At 33.4% G+C, this 12,083-nt stretch overlaps 4 protein-coding genes across 5 annotated transcripts; 1 reads left to right on the top strand and 3 right to left on the bottom strand.

Annotated features, from left to right (window-relative positions):
* Nucleotides 1-304: 304 nt before the first annotated feature.
* Nucleotides 305-1,063, bottom strand: LOC148179370 (uncharacterized). Its single transcript, XM_088050716.1, has 3 exons — nt 845-1,063; nt 718-792; nt 305-663 (listed from the first exon to the last, which is right to left on the bottom strand). The coding sequence occupies exons 1-3, from the start codon at nt 982-984 to the stop codon at nt 330-332; spliced, it is 549 nt and encodes a 182-aa protein (XP_087906842.1). The 5' UTR covers nt 985-1,063; the 3' UTR covers nt 305-329.
* Nucleotides 1,064-2,380: 1,317 nt separating this feature from the next.
* On the top strand, nt 2,381-4,736 carry LOC148179369 (uncharacterized). Its single transcript, XM_088031191.1, has 6 exons — nt 2,381-2,558; nt 3,248-3,359; nt 3,409-3,669; nt 3,716-3,849; nt 3,897-4,539; nt 4,593-4,736. Exons 1-6 carry the CDS (start codon nt 2,508-2,510, stop codon nt 4,604-4,606), a joined length of 1,215 nt encoding a protein of 404 aa, XP_087887317.1. The 5' UTR covers nt 2,381-2,507; the 3' UTR covers nt 4,607-4,736.
* A 49-nt stretch (nt 4,737-4,785) lies between these two features.
* LOC148179368 (opsin, ultraviolet-sensitive-like) lies at nt 4,786-6,364 on the bottom strand. Its single transcript, XM_088031193.1, has 5 exons — nt 6,280-6,364; nt 6,031-6,231; nt 5,638-5,984; nt 5,157-5,592; nt 4,786-5,112 (listed from the first exon to the last, which is right to left on the bottom strand). The coding sequence occupies exons 1-5, from the start codon at nt 6,318-6,320 to the stop codon at nt 5,007-5,009; spliced, it is 1,131 nt and encodes a 376-aa protein (XP_087887319.1). The 5' UTR covers nt 6,321-6,364; the 3' UTR covers nt 4,786-5,006.
* Nucleotides 6,365-6,527: 163 nt separating this feature from the next.
* On the bottom strand, nt 6,528-10,774 carry LOC148179367 (proton-coupled amino acid transporter-like protein pathetic). 2 transcript variants are annotated; one of them, XM_088031189.1, is made up of 7 exons: nt 10,640-10,774; nt 8,833-8,921; nt 8,632-8,760; nt 7,815-8,198; nt 7,412-7,769; nt 7,180-7,358; nt 6,528-7,131 (listed from the first exon to the last, which is right to left on the bottom strand). In XM_088031189.1, the coding sequence occupies exons 1-7, from the start codon at nt 10,640-10,642 to the stop codon at nt 6,723-6,725; spliced, it is 1,551 nt and encodes a 516-aa protein (XP_087887315.1). In that variant the 5' UTR covers nt 10,643-10,774; the 3' UTR covers nt 6,528-6,722. The 2 variants fall into 2 exon arrangements, with proteins under 2 accessions (XP_087887315.1, XP_087887316.1); XM_088031190.1 differs by lacking the exon at nt 8,632-8,760 and having other exon boundaries at nt 10,640-10,770.
* Between the last annotated feature and the right edge of the window lie 1,309 nt (nt 10,775-12,083).

The following is a 12,083-nucleotide window of genomic DNA, read 5'->3' as shown; positions in this document are numbered from 1 at the left end:
TTTAAGCTAAATCAGTGATACCAAAAGTTTTGATTGATTGAGAGATGGACTCCTTCACCATTTTTACTGCTGGTCTGTTGTTGATAAGATACAATTGTAAAAATCAAAACACACCTGATAATCCAACTGACTATTCAGATAAAATTTTTGCAGTTCTGAGTAAGATTCTCAGCTCCGATGAATCGTCGTATGATTCATACCAAAGTTGACTCAGAAAACTTCAAAATTAAAGAGTTTATAAAACTTAAATCTTTATTTTATTACTAACATTGGTACAATCGTTACAATAATATTAATTAAAAAAGAATAAATATCCGTGGTATCCCTCTTTATGACTTTTCTTTCCTCGTGGTCTCTTCGTCTTTTTCCTTACTCTCGTTCTTGGTCAACCCTAAAAGTTTGGGCAAATTAGAAATGATTTCCGATCCCTTGTTCGGATTTTTGGTGCTGATATTCTGCGTAACTGTGATTTGTTTTTGTGGTAAAACGGGGCCAGAATTTAGACTAGGAGGCAAAAGAATTGAACTTAAATCTAAACCGGGAATAAGTCCAGTGACTGTTACACCACTGACATTGGTCTGTATGGGCACCGGAATGTGACTTAAATCGATTTCGCTCCCATTTTGGGAAGGATCGTAGAAAGACACATCGATTTGTTCGTGTCTGTAAACGAAAAAACATAAAATTGATGGGGTGGAAGTGAGAGAATTTTCTTACGTTTCGTTGGAATTGGTGTCGTTTCCAGCGTCGGTTAAGATGCCAACTTCATATACTACAGTCTTAATGACGTATCTAGGAAATAGGGAACGAGTTATTAATTTCTTGTAAAATAAACAAAACTTACAAGTCTTGGGGGATCGTGTCGTTGCTATTTTCTGTCGTGTTTTTCTCATTGTCTGTATCTTCGGTTTTGCCCGTCGCTGTATTGAAGTAAATTACACTCAAAACAACAGCGAAAATAAGAAATTTGAATGACTGGGACATCTTGAATGAATGTAAGTCAGTTTTTGAGTAAATCACAAGATTATACTGGAAATGATTGAGATATTACCTCTTTTATATACAAGGACTAATTGAATTAGCATTTGTGACGTTTATTTAAACTTCTTAGCAATGTGTTCAGGCTAATTAAAAATACAAACAATTTGAGGTAAGTTTGATGATCGTTTTTTGAGCACTTGAAGACAATTATTCATTGTGATGGTCTATGTGCAGATAATAGTCATTGTTTGTTTCAGAGATGGTGTTAGTTTTGGCACATAATTGTTAAAAAGTATTGTTTTTGTAAGTTATGATATTGCGTTTTATTGAAATTACGTGCAGATGCATGATTTTGTGGATTTTAAAGATTATTTTAATTAGTGCATTTAAAAACTCGGCAACAGAATAATTATTACTTATTTAAATAAACAAGCAACGAAAATATTAGAAATTTCTTGTTGAAATAAGAATTTAAAAAAAGTGGTGATTCATATTAATATTTCCCGCCGTTTTGCCACACAGAGAGCAGATTTTATTGTTTAAAATTTCAATAATTTTTAGTCAAATTTTTATACCTATAGACATTTGAGAAGGCACAGTTATAGTATGAATGTCTGTTCAACAATTAAAAAAAAAATGTCTCCAAGAACATTTTGGGCTATTTTGGCAAGCAACATCGGATGCGTCCCAAAAATTTAAATTTCCTTGGCGCGTTTAAAAAATAGTTCGATTCTGTTTAAAATATTTTTAATTTTAGATTTTGAAATGTCATTATTATCTTCAAAAATATCTTTACAACTACTGATGTGGCAAGTGAAAAAATTAAGGAAGTGATATTCGAATTAAAGATGATTGCGAATTGATTACGAGATTACGATCGCAATTGCAAAAATTTTATTTCTTTATAAAACCATGTTGTGTACAAATTAATATAATTATGGATTGCAAAAGATTGATTTTAAAGTGAAACAAAAAAAAATTGGAGGAATTGACATCTGAATTGTGATAAAAGCTTTAACAACCTATTTAAACATATTTATCATTACAGACTGAATCATTTCATCACTTATTACTATTTAAAATCTACAGTAAACATGGACAATGGAAACATTTACCATGACCCATAAATTCTATTAAAATCAGTTCGTTAATACGATATTTGTTCGGGAAAAACTCTCCGACGATTCTAGTAAGAAATGCATAAACATGAACTCTATCCTTGGTGCTAATGACTTCCTCAAATAATTTGTATCAACGCAAAATTGAGCAATTTTTTGAAAATCTGAAAAAAAAATTTAGTCACTAAAACAAACACGTGAAACGAAGCCAATCGTTTATCTGATCGAGCTGATATGACTTTTTGTTCGATTATCTTATCGACAGTTGATACTGCTGACATATACAATATTTGGACAATCTGTTTAGTTCCACAGAATTGTGCACTGATCTTCTGACCCATGAGTTTAATGATTTTTGAAATTTGGTTCGACGTAGTTTTGTAATGTTGGTGTGATGGTGTTGCCAAAATGTCCCTGAAATATTTCATTATCTGTTTAGTGTGCGCGTTATGGACTATTGTAAGTAAAGAATACGATTTGAAATTTGTTTTTGTCTTGCAAGACAATGCTAAAAAATATAAACAATGAAAGAAATCTTCAAGCTTTTGTTCAGTGTAGTTATGATGAAGTGATGATAATAATAAATACAATAATTGATACAACAAACTCAGTTTTTTTGTTCTCTGGTTTTCTGCATGAAGTTAACATTTTTTGCAACAATATTTTTAATAAATTATGTTTTTTATTTTTTAAATTTATTCATTGCAATTATTTCTTTATCTCATTATACGTAATATATCTTGTTTTTATCACTGATTGGATGAAAAGAACAAAAATCAATAAGCACGCACTCAACTCAAAATTCTTTAAATTCATTTTTTAGATAAAAACGAATTTTTTTTGAGATATGAACTTTAGGGTGGTGATGTATTCCTAGAGGTGAAGCTTTATAAGACGATCAGAACATTAATTATCATATTTTAAAACGTAAAACGTTAAAAATAATGTCATGTGTTTCAAAAATGTCTTTTCCAACACGAAAACTATGCGAATTTCTTTACCAAAAAATCTGAGTGATTCCAAGTAAACTTGTACGTAACACCAAATTGATGCCACCACAGTAATTACGTCAGCGCAAGCTACCATAAAATTACCATTTCAGTGACGTCATCTCACCTTAAAGTCCTTTTTTATTTTTCTAATTTCAGCTTCAAACAACCTTCCACTTGGTCTTTGTGCTGTATTCATTCTTCTTTAGTGTCTGCTACACATCCCCCACAGACGTAAACTCTATATTTTTTTACCTTACTTATTTATACAGTAAGTTCTGAAATTACCCCTTTTATTTCTTGATCTGAGAATGTTTTAGCTAATGATTGCGCTACCCCCAAGTTTACAAGCACTGCTTCTTACGATGGGAATAAACCGGAAGCTGTTATTTTTAATTTTATTACATCATTGTATTATGAAAATGACACCACAGTCCAACTTGAAGAACTCGTGCAAACGCTGTTGAATAATATCGAGCATTTTCCAACAAGTGCAGGGTACTCTTCAAGAACTTCCGTCTTTCTGTTGTGTTTTCTCATCTTAGATGGAGCGTGGATCGTATCCGCTGTTGCTCTCTTGAGTAGGTTAATTTATTCTTGCGATTTACATTAAAAATCTTTTTCTAGTGGGGACATGTTTTAGAATAAAAGAGTCTTTATCGTTAGTTTTTTATGGACCTTGGTTGATTATGACCATTTGTATATCAATTTTTGATGCTACCGCATGTGTTCTTTTCGGTTTCGACATCGCTGAGACTCTGGTAAATAACAACTCACTTTAACCACAAGCTTAATCAACCTTTTCCAGACTTTTTCCAGCTGGCGAAAGTTTGTAGGAATCTCAGATGGAACAGCCTTCTCAGAGCTGGAATCAAGAGACATGCCTACTTTCCTTACCACAAGTCCAGCATTTGCGATGTGCTCTGTCAGTAGCCGCTTTATTCTAATTTGGATTATAAACTGGGTCTGTTTCGTTTTGGTAATGAAAGCTACAATTTCCGTCTATCGCGAAACTTATAAGACCGAAGCACCTGCTAGACCTAACATTTTCATCGAATCAAATCCTCAAGGCAAACGCGCTGATGTAGACAGTTCTTCTGCTAGAATCAGAAGTTGGCAGCTCTTTTATGGTGCTGCGGATACAGCCAGCGTTTATAGTAATAGGTCTACCGAATCTGGGAGAGATCTCAACTCGAATAGTAAAGAAGGACTTGATTGTACCACTCCGGTGAGCGATATTCTTTCTCCTAAGAATGGAAGTTATTTTACGTATCCGGATGTGGTTGACAGTGTGGTGATTGAAGGGGGGCGGCAGATAAATTCGGAATTACGGAGGCAGTTGCCGTGGTCGTATACTCAACCACAGGGAAAGACAAGTGGGGAAGAAAGGATTGAACTTGACATTTTGTCAAGGAGGCATTATAGGATTAAGTCGGACTCATCTGGTTCTGGTGAGTTTTTTTATGGCCATTTTCATGGATTTTTACTTCTTTTTCCATTTCAGGAACGGAGCTTTAAAACTGCCTAAACTTAATTTATTTGTCTTACTTGCCATCAGCAAATCCATGATTTCGAAAATCAAATCCAAAAATATAGGCTGTGTTAAAATAAAATTTTACAAGTGAAACGGTGCAAAATTTTGTAAAACTTGACAAAAACTTCGACTTTTGGAATTTCCAAGTGATAAATTTGCTGCATTGGTAGGTGTAGATTTATTTTGTACGTTTTGTAAAGTAAAATATAATTAAAATATAACAAACACTTTTGTTTTTATAAACAATTCTTTGATGTTCGGGATGTTTATTAAATATAAAAAATTCCATTGCGTTTCTATAAGGCTATTCCAGGGAAATTTCGATTTCAAGGAATTGGAAGAGCATCATCCGTTATCATCGCTTTATCATCAAAGTCCTTTTTTTTAAGTAGTCGCCGGTGGAGTCGTAACCTGCGTCACGTTTGATTGAGTATCACTTCCTTCCGATTCCTTTAACGCCAGCCATGGTAAACGTTTCTGGAGTTCAATCCTAAAAACGCGTTTATTTTACCCTCAAGAATAGTCTTCATTTACCTGTATCTCGGATGACTTATTGCGTAGACATAAGGATCCAAACACGCGACAAACTTGCAAGCGCAAGCCGGTATCATTGTCACCCCTGGAGTTAATAAAGATTGATCTCCAAAAGCTCCAATCAGTGCAAGAACTGCGTACGGAGTCCAGGAAGCCACAAACAAAGAACAGATAGCAATGGCAGCTTTGGCTATTCTGACTTCTGCCGACTGACTTGCTTGCGACTGGTTGCTTCGCAATGACTCGACGTTCATCTTCTTTGCTTGTTCACGAAGAGCTTTCTCATGACTGAAAACTTTGCTGACGATCTTACTGTAGAAGTAGATGATCATGGACATCGGGATGACGTAAGAACAGATGAAAATTACCATGACGAACATGTGGTTATCGAAAGTGTTCGTTAGGTAATCAAAAGAACATGCTGTTAAGAATCCCTCTAGAACAAAGAAGTGAAAAAAAGTTGGAGGAATGAAAAACAAACCTGGTGCAAAGCGACCCCAAATTTCCAGCAACGGGAGGACTGCCCATGGGATGGTGTACATCCAAACTGCTAGAATCATGACTAGAGCTTTGGTTCTGGTGAGTTTACCATCAAATGGTTTTGTAATTGTCGTGTACCGGTCGTAAGCAATGCAAGCATTGGTCATTCCAGCTCCTATTCCGGATAGAGAACCAATGAATGCAAAAATTTGACACCCTAACTGACCAAGAGCGAATCCTCGATAAAACGAATTGTAGATAAAAATCGGGGTTTTGATCATCATGGCAAAGTCGCAAAACGCCAAATTTACCACAAACATGTTAGAAGCCGTCCGAAGGCTTTTGGCTCTGAAATTAGTCAGTTGAATAAAGGAAATATGGGGTGGAAACTTACGATGAAAAGACCCATATAACTAAACCGTTTCCAACTGTTGCCATCAAAAAGAACCCAATATAAATTAAACCTAGTAAAAAATGCATTGATGCTTCTGGTTCGGGGTAAATCAGCCAGTGTTCCGGGATGTGGATTAATTCTTCTTTGGGGACATTCCATCCTAAGTTATTCGGGCGAGTGTTGGCTAGAGCTTCTAGTGTTCTACAAAAAAGATTGTAAAAACTAATGAGCACCTTCAATTGTATTCACCGAGCTTGGAATGTTCCGATGGTCAAATTGTGTGTAAACATGTTAGTAGAGTCACATATCACTGGCAGTTGTAATGAAATGTGTTTGATTTTTATACTTTGTATTATTGGATAAAGCTGACCTTAATCTTGTTAATATCATTAAATTGGGATTTCAGATTTGATGATTAAATAGATTATGGAGTATCAAGGGGTATTGGAAGCTTATTAGGAAGTATTTCACGTGTTTCTGCACATTGTTAAAATAAATTTTTATACGCAAAAATAAATAATTTATTACTACAAATAAATAATTTCAACACAATTAATTAGACTACACATACAAAAAAACAGTATAAAATTACATCTTATCAAAGGAGCCACTTTTTAAATTAACTAATAAGTACTAATTCTACTTTTCTTAAAAGTAATTAATTATTATCACATAAATTCGACAATACAGAATTATTGGAAAGTCTTAATAATACCGGCAATTGCCGATTTCGACCCAAAGAAACAAGCAAGTAAAGCTATGAAAACCACAACAAAGTGTTTCATTAACTTCCAATAATATCTCCCAAACCCTTCGTCCCAAAAGATCAAAATTTCAATAATAACAGGACAGACAAGTCCCAAAAGAGAAAAGCAAAACGCGCCAATCAATGAAACAAACGGCACTATTTCCGGCACTAGGATGGCAATGATGATATTAATCATCACCAGAACAGTCCTCAAGGCGTAATTAGCGAGTTTTTCTTTGTCGGTGAAACGGTGTTTGACCTCAGTCCAGAAAATATCCAAACACACGTAAAAGACGAGGCCGTAGGTAAAGAACACGGCTAAACCAATGAGGATATTGACGGCTTGCGCTCCACTGTAAAAAAATGTTGTAATGGTTTAACACCGCAAGTAAGATTCTTACTATTTTTCTTTTGGAAGGTTTAACGTTATTGAATCCGCCGTGAGTTCTCCATACTTGAGGAATCCTAAGAAACCTAGAATGATGTAAAGAACGGTAACGAACGCCATTCCTTGGTTGAGCACCCCGAAGAGTCCGACAAATTTCTGAGGAGACTTCATGTTGTTTTCAAGAGGCATCACCTAAAATCGGTTGCGTTGTTATCACCCCATTACATAAACACGTGAAAACTTACCACACCGATGGCTTCGATCGCAAAAATGACGATACTTATGCAGATCGGGAGGGATGAAAGATTAACCATTCCAGGTCTTTCAGAAAAGGATGGGACATCAATGAGGAGGTAGTAACAAGTAATTCCAAGACCGACGGCCATGCAGACGTTGGCCACCATTGATACAGGCGCCAAAGATTTCAACGTTGGAACATACGCGATGGCTAAGAAAGGTAGAAACAGCAGAGCGATCGTAATCCTTTTATCAAAAGAACCAAGATAGTGACACGCTACGTAGTTGAAATTTTCAGCTACGATGACGGCGTAGCAGCTCCCAGTAGCGTAGTACGTAGTGAAAATCCCCCAAAGGACTATTTGTCTGAAATAATTCATGAGTTGATTCTTTTTGCTACGTTTGTCTCACCTTCCAATTCCACCATATTTTCTGCTCCATGGAGGTCCTCTTAAGCACGCTTCTTGGGCTACTTCGGCGTACGTCATCGACGTCTTTCCTGCTTTTTTGTAAAGAACATGTGCTGATTTTACCAAAATGTAAGCACAATGAGTACAGATAACAGACACTAAGATGGTTGTAATAATTCCTAGCCATAAACCAGAAGCTTTGAAGGCTGCAGGCATTGATAAGATACCTGTACCCAATGAGGACTTCAATAAATGAGTTAATGTACCACAACTGGATACAGGCTCTTCGAGAACTCTTGCTTTAAATGGATCAAACTCTGCCTGTTTTGGTTCAAGTTCTTCTTCATTTTGGGGAACATCTACTTTCACTGGTAGAGGACTGGTTCTGTAAGAATTTAGAGTTAGGAAATGGTGTTTAAATTACGTGATATAACATGCAGGAATTGCAAATTCTATTTTTTTTATGATTATTTAATGAGGGCACATGCAAAGGTACGTACTATGGGTATAGAGTCTTTTTACTTTTTCTTTAAGAGTTTCTTTTACCCCCACATTCCGTAGCAACGCACAAATACAAACTTTTTAAATTGTAATTGATTATATTTTTTCAATCTGATTTTAATTGTTAGTCGTAATTCCTCGCCTGTCCTCTTAGATAATAGCAAAGAAACTTTACTGTTGTGTACTATTAATTATTGCAAGTAAATTATCAAATAAATCAACAAAAGTAAATAAAGAATATAAATTTTGATTTTTAAAAAGTAAAAAGACTTCCACATGCAGAGGCTTAACCTAGGAGCTGCTAAGACTTGTGATACCTAATATAACCAAATTTTGGCGGAGGTATATAACAATCATAAACAGTTCCATAAAATCTTGGGGTTGCCTTTGCAGTAAGCAGATACTGTTTTAAGTTTGCTTCATAAGAACAACCCATATAAAAATTTCTATAACAAGGCACAATTATATAAAGAAAACAAATGCAAAACTATTCATTTGTTTTTGCTAAGAATACTTACGGGTTTGTCGTAGCGGGTTCAATGTATGCATTGCGGCTATCGGGCAAAAATGTTTCCAGTTCTCTTGCATCATAATGAAGAACTTTTGCCTGAAAGAATCAAAATCTTACTCTGAAATTGGGTTACGTAATCGTTTGATAAGTAATCCGCGTAATTTCAAGTGCAATAAAATAAATTCTGGTATTTCAGAAGTATAGAGTATAAAATAAAAAATGGATTTTACGATCAGTGATAATCGCATTTTAATAAGATGATGCAAGAATGGTGAACGCTTCCATCACCATTGTTTCCATAATAGAAACAAAAACAAAAACTTTAAACTTGTTAGGAAACATGAAGAGATAAGTTTGGCATAGAAATGTAAATAAACACGCTACGGAAAGTCTTGAGTATTTATCAGTACAACACGTGAATCTCCTTATCATTATTCGTCTCCTCATGTATTGATTGAACTTGTCTAATTTTTTTTTTAATAGAAGTCATGTTAAATTAAAAATAGTTTGGCGACGCAATTTGATATCACATCTAATACGTATAAATTTTAAATAGTCCAAAATTTTATTTTTGGACGCAATTATCAAACTGACGTGACGTCTTTTTTACTGACCTTTGATAAATTAAATTTCCGCATGCTGTTGGTATTGTTTATATTTAAAGTGACAATGGGTGATAGCGATGTTCATTTTTAGCATTTCGAAGAAAATCAGGAAATCCCGATATGATAAAGACGAATTAAAATAAAATTTCTGTTTGTAGCAAAAGGTTAAAATTTTGATATTTTGGAGTTTTTGTTGTGTTCGGACTTTATAATCAGACAGGAAAAATATTATCTGCTTTAGGATGTACGCCAGCAGATATTTTTTTACGTAACATTTATTTAATAAATTGAAAATTTATAATTTTTAGTATTTAATATCTGGAATGTACTGCTTCTAGTAAATTTTAAATAGAGAGGGCGTGTTTTAGATTTTTGCATATTTAAATTTACATTGCTTCAAATGATTGAAAAAAAAACATCTTGAGAATTTAAAAGAATCGACGCCATTTCTGGGATGACGTTTCTATGAAAATTTATACAGGGTCATAAAAAAGCTACCTATCAATTCTTTCCTGAACCCAAAATTGAAAACCAAAACCAAATTTGTGCTTTTTTAAATAAGATATAAGCTTTCTTCTTTAAACGATCAAACTCTATTCGGATAAAATTTGTATAACAATTTCATTGTTAGAGATTAGATTTTTTACAGTCAATGACATTCTGTATCAAAAACTGAAAAAAAGTGCTTTAGACCTTTAAACTTTTAAAAGTACCGTTCCTTGGCTTTGTAGAAGATTTTTTAATGTTGCAACATTGTAAAGCTCTTAATATTAGTTGATTAATTATGGAGACTGCCGAATGTAAAAATTTTTTTAGAAAGTGTTTATTATTTGAAAAGTTTTTTCTTTGAATAAAAATCCATATAGTAAAAAGAAATAGGTTTAGATTAATTTTGCTTTGATTTCTGAGATGGTTTAACAGAGGACATGGTACTTTCATCATTCAGGGGCGCCTTTTTTCATCACCCTGCATAACCACTATATTACATGGATAAATTAAAAAATAAAAATATTTTAACCACATACAAACACCTTCCACGAATTTAAAATTTTAATTTAATTTAAAATGTAAAATACAAACAAACAGCCAGAAATGAAAAGAGTCACGAGTTTTTACGGAGGGCAATTACCTTAAAATTGGAACAAAACGTAAACGCTTATGAAAAAATCACATGAAGAAAACGCACAAAACAGTGAAATTTCTACTTACCATCTTCCACAGACAACTTCTCTAATAATGTAACAAAACCACTTCAGACTTCTGTGCAAAAGTACAATCTCGTGTCAACTCTGCTCGAATTTATGTTACAGCTTAACATTGAAAGTTGATTGATCTTTAAACTCCTATAATGCCTAATCTTATCTTAAATGAAAAGTTTATAAAATACTGATACTAGAGTAGAGTAGACTTTTTAAGTGATGTCTGATTCTGAACTGCATAAATTCAGAATCAGATGTCACAAATATTCAAATTAGGTAGAAAATGGTGTTTCAATGTTTACACGTTTTAACCATTCAAGGTTTTTTTTACACGACCTAAACAATTATGGTGTAATTTAGGTAGATTTTATGGTGTTGTTTAAGACGCGTGCTGTTTTTGATATTTTTTAATTTGTCATTTATGATTTTTCAAGCTAAAAATTGAGTTATGTGTCTTTTATTTTAGGGTTTTTTTCCGTACTTTACCTTATCAACATTAACAGTTATGTATCAAAACATGTCGCCACAACCACTTAGCTCTAATCCTTTAATGATTTAATTGTAGTGAGGAAATTTTCTTAAATCTTTTTATTTGTATCGGAACTAATTAAACGAATTTTTACAAGTAAATATACAACTCGTCAAAAATTAATATTTGAGGTATTTTATTCTGTTTTACCTGTGTACCCGTAACCCAAAACAAATTTAATGCAATTCAAAATTTTTATAAAATAATTTCACCTGGACGTATTAAATGATATAAAATTTGATGTGATTAATTGTCATGTAGAATCGATTTCTTTAAGTGAAGTTTATTTTTTTGTGCTTATAACCTATTTGAGGCATTCTTGGGGGTCTATTTTATCTGGAAGTGATAAGAGGTGACCTCTTGACTCCTATAACAATGTGGATTTTTAATAAAATATACATTTTCTTGTGATGACGTAGACGCAGAGGGTTATCTTTGGTCAATTTTCAACAAAAATATACGCACAATTTTCATATACTTTTGAGTTTACAAAAATTTGAGTGTTTAATTTTAATTGATGCGTAGTTTACCATTAATCCGTTATGTAAGTCATTGTTGACAAATTTGTGACGACAGTTCTGGAGTGGTAAAGTAAATACTTTCTACCAACATGTTAAAAAATACAAGGCCTCCCAAATCATTTAATAGTCAATTATTTTGTTGGGAAGGCAGAATATGAGTTGGCAAAAATTTGGATTTACATTTTTTTAAACTAGTTTCGGTGATCATGTATTACAGTTTGTTGTTTATTTTTATTATTTTGCTCCCTCAATTTTTATGTTTATTTGAACATTTAAATTTGTTAAGAACTGCAGATTGAAATTTTGATAAATCGAGAGTGGCAATTTTTTTTAACACAGTTGATTAAAGTGGTTTGCTTAGCTAATCTATGAATAATGTCTGCAATGTATGTAAATCCGATTAT

The sequence above is a fragment of the Gnatocerus cornutus genome, chromosome 2 (genome assembly GCF_029298725.1).
Source record: "Gnatocerus cornutus isolate USDA-ARS CGAHR chromosome 2, icGnaCorn1.1, whole genome shotgun sequence".
In the NCBI taxonomy this organism is placed as follows: Eukaryota; Metazoa; Arthropoda; class Insecta; order Coleoptera; family Tenebrionidae; genus Gnatocerus; species Gnatocerus cornutus.
The sequence above is the reverse complement of the archived record's forward strand: the minus strand, read 5'-3'. Positions and strand labels throughout refer to the sequence as shown.